The sequence below is a fragment of the Pseudophryne corroboree genome, chromosome 1 (genome assembly GCF_028390025.1).
Source record: "Pseudophryne corroboree isolate aPseCor3 chromosome 1, aPseCor3.hap2, whole genome shotgun sequence".
Classification (NCBI taxonomy): domain Eukaryota; kingdom Metazoa; phylum Chordata; class Amphibia; order Anura; family Myobatrachidae; genus Pseudophryne; species Pseudophryne corroboree.
The window spans coordinates 289,679,113-289,691,061 of NC_086444.1; the positions used below are offsets into that span (position 1 = coordinate 289,679,113).

General features: G+C 43.1%; 1 protein-coding gene across 5 annotated transcripts in view; it reads left to right on the top strand.

Annotated features, from left to right (window-relative positions):
- Positions 1-10,127, top strand: part of CMKLR1 (chemerin chemokine-like receptor 1) — a 294,087-nt gene extending 283,960 nt beyond the window's left edge. For all 5 annotated transcript variants that reach the window (XM_063964347.1, XM_063964345.1, XM_063964348.1 and 2 more), the window contains one exon: positions 7,346-10,127. In XM_063964347.1, coding sequence (XP_063820417.1) covers positions 7,346-8,410 — 1,065 coding nt within the window. In that variant the 3' untranslated portion in view covers positions 8,411-10,127. The remainder of the gene's footprint in view (positions 1-7,345) is intronic.
- Positions 10,128-11,949: the final 1,822 nt, after the last annotated feature.

Here is an 11,949-nt window from a genome sequence, read left to right on the forward strand (position 1 = left end):
TCTTCCTCCAGATTGAAGAAAACTGACTCAGGGCAGTAGTGGCGGCAGGAACATCCATGTGAGGGAGTTCTTGGAAGTCTGGAACACGAGGATGTTGCCCATATACTGCAAAGAATGGAGTTGTTTCAGTAGCAGTGTGGTAGCGGAAGTTGTGGGCAAACTCGGCCCATGGGAGCAGATCAAACCAGTCATCCTGAGAAGATGAAACATACAATCTTAAAAATGTCTCTAGTTCTTGATTTACCCTCTCTGTCTGCCCATTCGTCTGAGGGTGGTAAGATGACGAGAACTTCAGTTTAACCTGCATGGCAGAACAGAGAGCCCTCCAAAACCTCGCTACAAACTGTACACCTCGGTCGGATATTATTTCTGAGGGTAGACCATGTAAGCGGAAAATCTCCCATAGGAAGATTTGGGCGAGTTTTGGGGCAGAAGGGAGACCCTGGAGAGGAACAAAATGGGCCATCTTGGTAAATCTGTCCACTACAACCCAGATGGTATTGTATCCTTGAGAAGGAGGAAGGTCGGAGATAAAGTCCATGGACAGGTGTGACCAAGGGCGACTAGGAATAGACAATGGTTGTAACTGACCTGCTGGAGACTGACGAGGAGTCTTGTGCTGCACACACTTAGGACAGGATGCTACGAAATCCTTGATGTCAGCTTTCATCTTTGGCCACCAGTATGTCTCAGAGAGGAACTTGAAGGTTTTCAGGACACCGGGATGACCAGTGAACTTGGATTGATGGGCCCAAGACAGCAACTTGGGACGGAGTTCTGGGGAAACAAAAGTCTTACCAGGAGGAGGAGCTGGGGAGACTTGAGATGCAGCAAATACCACTGGACTCAGGATGGAATGTGGAACTGAGTCAGGTGTTTCCTCTTCGGATTCCATAGATCGGGATAAGGCGTCAGCTTTAACATTCTGCGAACCTGGGCGGAAATGAAGCTTAAAGTTAAAACGTGAGAAAAACATAGCCCACCTGGACTGGCGAGGATTAAGGCACTGGGCTGCCTTTAAATATAGCAGATTTTTATGATCCGTGTAGATGTTGAACGGATGTTTGGCCCCTTCCAGGAGATACCTCCATTCCTCGAGGGCCAGCTTAATCGCCAGTAGTTCTTGATCTCCAACGGAGTAGTTAGCTTCTGCAGGGAGGAATTTACGAGAATAAAATCCACAGGGGTGGATTTTCCCATCGGTTCCCTTCTGGGAGAGAACAGCTCCAACTCCAACTGTAGAGGCATCCACCTCCAACTCGAACGGTCTGTTTACATCTGGTTGGGACAGAACTGGAGCAGACATAAAGGCCAGCTTGATCTTCTGGAAGGCCGCTAAAGCCTCTTCTGACCAGTTGGAATGGTCTGCCCCTTTCCGAGTTAAGTTGGTAATAGGAGCGATGAGAGTGGAGAATCCCCGAATAAATTTCCTATAGTAGTTGGCAAATCCCAGGAACCGCTGAATAGACTTGAGAGAATTTGGAATGGACCAATTGGCAATGGCTTCCAACTTTGTCGGGTCCATCTGGAGATCCGATCCGGAAATTATATAACCCAGGAAGGGTATAGAGGAAACTTCAAAGGTACACTTGGATAGTTTACCGTAGAGCCGGTTCTCACGAAGACGTCGGAGGACTTCACGGACTTGTAGACGATGAGAGGGAAGATCTTGGGAGAAGATGAGGATATCATCCAGATAAACAACGAGGTATTTATACAGAACGTCACGGAAGATTTCGTTCACAAAGTGTTGGAACACTGCTGGGGCATTACTCAACCCGAATGGCATTACCAGGTACTCGTAATGACCATCTCGAGTGTTAAAAGCTGTCTTCCATTCGTCACCACTCCGGATTCTGATGAGGTTGTAGGCACCGCGGAGATCTAGCTTGGTAAAGATGCGGGCTCCTTTAACTCTGTCAAATAATTCGGTAATGAGTGGTAATGGATAACTATTTTTAATGGTAATGTCATTGAGATCCCGGTAGTCAATGCATGGACGCAGTCCTCCATCCTTCTTTTTAACAAAGAAGAAGCCTGCACCAGCGGGTGATGATGAAGGACGGATGAATCCCTTCTGTAAATTCTCCCGGATGTAGTCGCTCATCGCTTCAGTTTCGGGAACAGATAACGGGTAGGTACGCCCCCTAGGTGGCTTCTTGCCAGGAAGGAGATCGATGGGACAATCCCATTCTCTATGGGGCGGCAGGACATCCGCGGCCTTTTCACTGAAGACATCAGAGAAATCTTGATAAGCCGCAGGAAGACTTGACTGGGTTTTTACTTCAGTAGACTTGATTGGACAAACTTGGGCTAAACAGGACTGATGGCAATGTGAACCCCATGAAGTAAGTTGTAACGTTGACCAGTCAAACTGTGGATTGTGTAGCTGGAGCCAGGGCATGCCCAAAACGATCTCCTGGGTGGCTTGAGGAATGACTAAGAACTTTATTAATTCTGAGTGTAGGAACCCAACTCCCAAAACCACTGGTGCAGTTTGGTGAGAAATATTCCCCTTGGAGATTCGGCTACCATCCACGGCGGTAATGTAGACTGGGTAAGAAAGTTCACATACAGGCAAGCAAAATTTATTTACCGCAGCTTGGGTGATGAAATTTCCTGCGGCTCCACAGTCCACTAATGCTGATGCAGACTGAAGCCCAACTGAAGTCTCTAAAGTCACAGGAAGGATAAGGTCTTGATTAGAAGGAGCTTGTCTAGAAGATCCCAACTTGACTCCTCCTTTACAAGTCAGGATCTGGCGTTTCCCGAACGCACTGTGCAGGAATTAATCTGGTGACCTGCAGCCGCACAATAAAGACAAAGTCTCTCACGAAGTCTTCTTGACCGCTCCTCAGGAGTTAGGCGGGACCTATTTATTTGCATAGGCTCATCAGAAGGTGGAGACTGGAACTGTACGGAAGGTATCATCCTTGATCTGCGTGGCTCACTCCGAGCACGTTCATTGTTGCGTTCGCGGATGCGAGAGTCCAACTTGATGCACAGGGAAATTAAATCAGACAATTGTACAGGAAGATCGCGGGTTGCCAGTTCGTCCTTGATCCGATCAGAGAGACCATGCCAGAAAGCTGCTACCAGGGCTTGATTGTTCCACTGAATCTCTGCGGCCAACGTCTGGAACTGGATGACATATTGTCCCATACTACGGGTACCTTGACGAAGTTGGATTAGGTCTGCAGAAGCTGATGTTGCACGACCAGGCTCGTCAAAGATCCGTCTGAAGGTTGACACGAATTCTGTATAGTTGTTAATCAGAGGGTCGGCACGTTCCCACAGAGGAGACACCCAACTCAAAGCAGATCCAGAAAGTAGAGAGATGATGTAGGCAACCTTGGATCTTGACGTGGGGAAATTATGTGACAACAATTCAAACTGGATTTCACATTGGTTGAGAAACCCGCGACATAACTTTGGGCTGCCATCATACTTGCTTGGCACGGGCAGGTGCAGACGTGACACTGGAGCTGATGCAGCCGGCATAGAGGAACTCACAGTACTGGCAGGTGCTGGAGTAACAGGAACTGTAGAAGTGTGTACACTAGGCAGGGATTGCTGTAGTGTATCTATCCGGGAGGACATCCCTTGCAGGAACTGGAACATCTGCTGCTGCGCAGCCTCTTGACCATCCAGACGGGAGACCAGATTTTGCAAGGCCTCTGACCCCACACTCCGTCCACCATCCGAGTCCATCGATCCTGAACTTACTGTCAGACTTGGTTTTGTCTGTGTCCCCGGAGGGGGCGCTAGTGGGTCAGTGGAGGTGGATGGGAGAAAACGAGGAGGCTGGATTATGTTTCTGCGCATGAGCGCAATGATATTTATTAAACAGATGGTTCACAAAACGGCAGCAGAAAATAACAGTAGGAAATGCAAATGTCAATTGTACAGCGTGGCAGCTGAAAGTCTATGGTAACAGAATGAATGGTGACTGATGAAATGATAACCGGTAGTGATGATAACAGATGAGTGATAACTTGGCAGAGAATATTCTGGTATGGGAACCAGAGCAGATTAAAACATGGAACCAGCAGAGATGGTGTTGTATGGCAAACCTGGTAGCAGAGGCAGGAGTCTGACTCACAGTGCAGGTGATGAGGCACTGGCAGCAAGCAAGCTGTATCACAGGTGGAGAGATGGAACACACCTGGAGTCAGTCTCTACTGCTAGGCTGAAGCACACAGAGATGGTGATGAGTGTGAAGCCTGTAGATGGATGCAGGTATTGCTGGGGCTTGAAGTTCCACGGAGCTGTGAAAAGTAACCAGGAGTACAAAGTCTCAGGTAGAAAGCCAGGAACACGGAACAGCAGGTAGGTATCCAGGTAAACGGAGGAAACAGGAACCAGATCCTTACACATGAGTCGCAGGAGTGACACAAAGTTCAGGATGCCTGCAGACTGATCCTGCAGCTTCATATATACCCCTTGTTACACAGTCATTGGTGGAGTGAGGAAAAGTGGGTGCGGCCAAGCACCGGATTGGCCGCCGTATGCTGACTGCTGGAGGCTGTCATGGCGGCGCCCATGCCGCGGCCTAGCGGGAACGCGGCGTGCTACACACCCGCTATCACAGGAGCGCTCCCAGGCCCAGGATGGCGTCTGATGGCAGAGACGCGGATGACAGATGAACGCAGGGACCCAGGACGGAGTCCGCAGCGGCGGACAGATGTCACCGTGGTGAGTCGATTCCTGACAAGGCAATTGTAGTTTTTTTTGGATGAACACTACTTCTAAAGAGGGAAAAAAGTTTCTCTAGCACAGGGGTTCTCAAACTCAGTCCTCAAGACCTCAAACAGATCATGTTTTCTAGGTCACTTGTGGATCTTGCTGCTACTACATACTGTATTAACTAGTCTTGTGTTTGTAAACCCCAGTCCTCGGTGCCTCTAATGGTCACATTTTCCAGACCACTTAGCTAGGCACAGGTGTATTACGCTCTGTTACTATGTACAGATCCACAGGTGAACTGTAAAACATCTGATCTGATGTGTGATTTGATCTGTGATGTTTTGTGCAGCCTTTGACTCTTTACCAAAAGCAAAATTCAAAATTTTTTGAAATGATAATGTTTGTTAGACTTATCATATTTGCCAAGTCAACCATGTCCAAGGTGAGTGGACCGATTTGCTGCATTTGATAGCAGGAGTTGGGGCCATGATGACGTGAAACAATGTGAGTCTTTAAATCCGCTGCCCACTCACCCCCCAAGAGCATGCAGGAGACTGTCCGACTCTTTGGTGGTCTGGAGGAATCCTCCAAATTCAGGGCTCAGTTGGCAAGCAGGTCCAGCTGGGGTCCATAATGCAGGATGGCTCACAAGGGCATAATTACAAAGTCTAGTCCACATTGAAAATTGTAATGGGCCCTCTACATACCATCATGCAAACATACCCACCACAACATCTACTACCATCCCTAGTCCTTACTCAGTAGAATACTGTCTTGCCCAGAGGTCTGATTTATATGTGCAGTACAGTGATTTTATTCTCATTATTTTCCAGATCATAAACTACCCTGATGAGTCCAATATGAATCCTTAATAAGCAGTGAAAACATTGAAGAAGCGAGCCGATGGAGAAATTGCCCATGGCAACCAATCAGTTGCTGTATAATTTTACAGTATGCAAATTATAAATGTTACTTCAGTGCTGATTGGTTGACATGGGCAACTTCTCCACTGGCTCACTTCTCTACTCTTTTCACTGCTTTGTACATCTCCCCCTTATTAGTCTTGTTTCCCTCTGTGAGTGAACACAGTGTGAAGCTGTGTGTATTGGACACCTACAAGTCAAAAGCTACCTATTTTTCTGACTACATTCCATTCTGCTACAATATATACACTTGTCATTCAGGAAAAAGTTACCATTTTCCTGGTACTAATTACCTTTTGATGAGTAATGAGGAATTCTCACAGTTAACCGATTTAAGGGAAAGAGCTCTAAATGGAAGTTTTTATAAGACTTTACAAGTAAAGTGATTGTTTCTATCTTTAATGATATTGATTACCAATAACAGCAATTTATCACCATATTTCTCTTTCAGAGAACTATTAACTAGGAAGACCATGAGCGATCACATAATAGCTATTTAATGAGCACATAACATTGTAGATTTCATTTTAGTAATAACATCAAATAAAAGACTATTTTGCATGGAATTTTCAATTTACTATGTGAAATGCAAATTGGTAAAAAAGTAAAGTCACAGAAATGCTTTCCTAATATTAATATCAACCAGTAATTATTTGCAAATGATTGTAAATATTTTATTGTGTTTATAGCCCTAAGCACCAATAATGCATATCTTACAATTGTCCTCATTTCAGTGAGTTACAGTAGCTCTGATTCGCAGACTTCAAAAGGGGTGAAGATTACATGGAAGTGAGAACAGAGTCTTATCAAAGTTTGCTTTTCTGGCAGGATTAGGTTGAAGTTTAGTAAATAGGGGGTGGGGTGTTCCAGTGGTGAAACTAGAAAGTATGTCCTACCACTTGGTTCTCCCAAAGAAGCATAACTACAACCAATTCTGTCATGGAAAGTTGTTTTCAACCCTCTCTCCATTCAGTGGAAAGCCATGCCATGTTGTTACAAACCGTAAGACTTATATTGCATGGTTAGTAGTGTGATGCAGCAACTTCTTTGCAGAATGCAAATGGGTGGTCTAAGTCTCTTTCCGTCTCCCCTATGCTGAATAAGGTCCTCCAGCCCAGCTCCTTGCTCTAGGTGGGCTTCTGATGGCTCCCTTACACTATCAGCATCACAATGTCATTAGTTGACATCTGGAACTGTGTCCCTTATATGAGGGAGCCATTCATATGGTGGGGCCAGTCAGGGGTTTTAAAGATGCACCAGTCCAACCATAAGTTTGTATAGATCCAACTGTGTACCCCCAAAATATTTGATCAGGCACAAGTAACAGAGGGCCCCTTAGTCCCCAGGGACCCCGATTCAGTGCACCCACATCTCCACCAGTAGTTGCACCCCTTGGCCTTTCTTTGTTCCAATTTCACATGTCCAAATGTTGGGAGGTGTGATTAATGTATTCTCTGCACCACAATTCTGACCTTTGTTATTGATTCACAGGAATGACTATAGCACTTTATGGTCTTTACATTCTATTGTAATGTAGACAAGTGTACTGCTTACATGTATGTTCAAGGGCACATATAATGTAGAAAATAGTAATAATTTTCAAATTAATTTAAAATTGTTGCCAACATGTTGAAAATAATCTTTTAGTTTGTCCCTTAGCTTGCCTGTAGAGCAGTACTTCAGTATTTCTGACTTACACACCATGTTAATTATAATATATTATCTTCTCTTTTCAGACAATGGATGGCATTATTCATAATTATAATTATGATAATAATAGTGATTACCCTGATGACTATGATGTTACTTTACATGTCATCCATAATGTACATGAAGATGATACAAGTAGCCTAGCCATTCGGGTTGTTTCCTCTGTACTTTATATGACGGTATATATTTTGGGAATTTTTGGAAATGGTCTTGTGATTGGAATCATTGCGTTCAAAATGAAGAAATCTGTCAACACCATCTGGCTTTTTAACCTGGCTCTGGCTGATTTCCTGTTCACTTTTTTCTTACCCCTGACTGTGGTCTATACTGCAATGGATCATGACTGGATATTTGGGAAAGCTTTGTGCAAAGTCAACAGTTTTATCCTTGTCCTGAACATGTTCACCAGCATTTTCTTGCTGACCATCATCAGCATGGATCGTTGCATTTCCGTTTTCTTTCCTGTTTGGTCCCAAAATCATCGTTCCACCAGACTTGCCACTTTTCTTTCCACCATTGCATGGATTATTGGATTTTTCCTAAGCGCCCCTCATTTAATTTTCCGTGACACTGCACTAAAGGGCAACAAAACAGTATGCCACATTAATGTAATAGATGAAAATAATGAAGGAATAATCCACATTGCAATGGTCATAATACGGTTTGCATTTGGATATTTTATACCACTCATAGTCATAACACTCAGCTATGTTACAATTGTCTTCAAGCTCAAGAAGAACAGGATGGCCAAATCCAGGAAACCATTTAAGATCATATTTACCATAATTGTGGCATTCTTCATTTGCTGGTCACCAATCAACATTCTGAACATTTTGGAATTATTTTATGATAACTTTTCAGACTCGCTGTTTAAGATCGGCATGCCAATTGTCACTGCCATAGCAATGGCCAACAGCTGTATAAACCCCATACTGTATGTTATAATGGGACAGGATTTTAAGAAGTTTAAGCTTAGCATCCTTTCAAGACTTGATAATGCTCTAAGTGAGGACACAGCACACACACGTCTCAGCCAGAAAAGTTTCACACAGCGTTCTTCATTTACTGAAAAAGAGTCAATAATGGTGTAATGTGTATGTTTATATAAGTATATAAATCTTCTGATCTCGTTATGACATAAAGTGTATTTTATATATAAAAATGATTTTATTTTACATTTAAATTACTAGCTAGAGCTAGTAAGAATCAATCTCCTAATGCTTCATTTGCACTAATTATTTACAGTATTTGGAGGAAAATTATTGTTTTTGTTTAAGGGTTTGATGAAACTTTATACAGGTGTGTCCTCATGCAGTACACATATCCTTTTGCACCATGTGGTGCGAGATGCCTGTCGCAACTTAGATGCTCCTCCATGGGAAGCAATTCCCTTGCTTGTGCCCCTTTCCTCAAAATATTTTCCCAATTATTGAGTCTTATTTCACTAATAGGGGGGTATTCAATTACACATGATCATTGTTTGAGGGTAATTGTGTTGCCGGGGAGCTATTCAATTACCCCTGATAAACCAGTGTGAGATGGATCTTATCTGGGATTTTGTTTCATCTGCCTCAGGCAACGAAGCAAAATCCCCCAAAACAGCCCAATTTTTTAGATGAAACACACAGGTTTCACTGAACCTGTGTGCTTTTGGATGAATAGGTATTTTTTGTGAGGTGACCTAACTGGATAGCCTGAAAAAAAAATATTGAAGAAACATTGTGAGAAATTGCGAAAAACTTTCGTTTTTCGCTCCCGATGCTTCTGCAGATAATTGAATTCCCCCTAATAGTGTAATAAGTACTGTATTTGGGAATAGGTAGAGCAATCCAGGATTGTTCATAATATACAGAAGACATGGAGGACATTGGACATGGCACAAGAGTGACAGATCTCCAAAACATAGTTAATTTTTTAAATACTATCAAATCCCCAAAATATGTAATTGCACGTTATCTGGTGATATGATAATTGTTGGAGGTCACATTATGCTGTCCCTCACCATTGCAACAAGTGTAAACTGACCTAAGACAGACCTTTGGGCTGCTTTAGCAAGTGGAAGATGTATTTTTCCTTGAAACTTGTAGCAAGGGTGACTCCTTCCTAACTAATTAACCGTTTCACTTTTGGTATAGTGGTGAACCTAAACTCTTCACAGGTGACTATTAAATCACCAGATAATGTGCATGTAATTACATATTTGGGGATTTTTGGTGTTCAATAAATACACGTGAACCTTTTCAGATCAGTCTGTCTTTATATTTCCCTGTATCCAGTTTCCTTCATATTCTTTTTAGCTGAGAAAATTGGTCCTGGCTCAAACACGTCTTTCAATCCCTATGTGATATGTAGTAAACTCTGTGTTATAAATTCTATCCACAGGCCCATAGTTACATTACTCTTCATGCAATATACTGTAAATACTTCTAGACCTCTGCAATTCAGTAGCCATGGATTACTTATCATTAACCTGATAATTGTCTAATGACTTGCCATGCAGTGATGCCCGCTGTATGTCGACAGTTGGTCCACGGGACATTTTCATTGGTGCTTTCTGTAAAGAAAGAATCAGCAATGCTTACTTACACACACTGATTACATTTTCTGAAAACATTAAATTTTATGCAACACTGACACAATATTCCATGTGTAATCATGGTTTTAAATCACATCCATTGAAGATTGTATACTCTTTGTGAAAGGTTTGTATATTTCATGTGACTGACTTATCATGTATGACCAGTGTTTTGTTTTTCAATGAGCACTTTGATGGGATTGTAGAAAAAAATAAAATATAATAAAACATGTGGTACATTAAACTTCTTTATTATTAAACAAAATTATGCAATATGACAAAATATGCTGTAACTTATAGGTGTCATTTAGAGGTCTACATTTGAAAAAGGGTTTAACTTAATAGTATTTAATGGTTTCTATAATGTATCATATGCGCATTATATGCCGAGCAGCCAGTTTGGGTACCACTGCAGTCTAATACATAAAAAAAATGCACATAATCTAGACAAATTTGTAGGACTAATAGAAGGCCACCCTTATATGTGGTAAATCCTAAATGATCAAAATGTAGATACTGTATTCACTGTAGTCCATCTCCAGAGCAGGAAAAAAAGCACATCTACCACACACCAACTGGTTTATATAACCTTACTTGATATGAAAGGAATAAAAATCTTTCAATATTATCCTTCATTTCCTTTGCCATTTTGTCCAATCAAAATGGCCAGTTTTCAATATGTTAACAAATAAAAATAATCAGGAGGCAATCAATTTGCCGGCTGACGGGATCCCGGTGGTCACGATACTGACGCCGGAATCCCGTCAGCCGACAATGCCGAAAGCCGGAATATTCCCACTCATGTATGTCCACAACACCCATAGTGTGGGAATAGCTCCTGTTGCAAGCACAGCGGGCCCGCAAGTCGACTCCATATTGACAGCCGGCATCCTGTCCGCCGGGAATACATTTGTATTACAAATAATCTAGTGCAAAAACACCATTACTTCTTAAAAACATAGAAATCTTTAATAAATCCCATTTCTATTTATAAAAAAAAATGGACTTTATGCAAGGAATGTTGACATGCATACTTTTCAATGGGACACATTCCAGAGAGTTAAAGAAATTAGTCTCTATGGATGGCAATTGATGCTCAGTGTTGCTGCAAATCTTCATAAACCACTGGCATAGGTTTGCGCAGGGTGGGTGCCTGGTTCGCACAGGCACCCCCTAATGTCTGGCACCCCAATCTCACATGCCTGATGCAGCGATCGCCGAGCAGGCTGATTACTGTCCCCTCTGCGTTGCACCCTGTCAGGACTGCATTACTGAATGGACGCCTGGGTTAATAAAGGGTGCCACTGCCACCGGCTTTCAAACTCCCGGCTCCACCTCCATGTACAAAAATAGCGTGATGTGATGTGACTGATTACGTCATGCTGCTCGCATGCCCACCTGTCACACCCACCACACGCCCACCTCTCTCCTTCTATGCTATGCCAACACCAGCCACTGATGAGGATCAGCATGCAGCCAGCGTTCCTCTTAGGAAGACAAATTCAATACTGGCAGGCGGCCGGCATCAACATTGACACGTCACTCGTTTTTCCAGCAGCAGCAGCAGTACTAGTCTGCGACGGTCAGTGTCAGTGAGTGACTGACTTTTAAGTAAGCTGCTGCAGCTTGCAGGGGAAAGAGAGGGGGAGCCAGACCAGGCTGAGCAGTGTAATTGCAGTGAGTGCCATCAGGGGTGTTTGTTTGGTGCACACCACAACATCTGAAAATGTATCTGCTTTATTAGGATTGGTACAAGGGTGGATATTTTATATTGCGTTGACCGTCAATAAATGGTGCTAGACACGCCCAAAAGGCGGTGCTAGACACGCCCCTCCAACTGTGCACCCCCTAATAAAATGTGCTGCGCACGCCTATGACCACTGGTCATTGTTAGAAACCTCAGTAATCATGAACGCGTTTAGAAATGCTGTGTATCTTTATCAGCGGTTAGTACTGAGGCTTGGGGCTGCCACCTTCTTTTAAACATGGAATAACCAATCAGCAATACTGCTACAAACATGTGATTATGTAAGTCACATGACTCATACAATATTT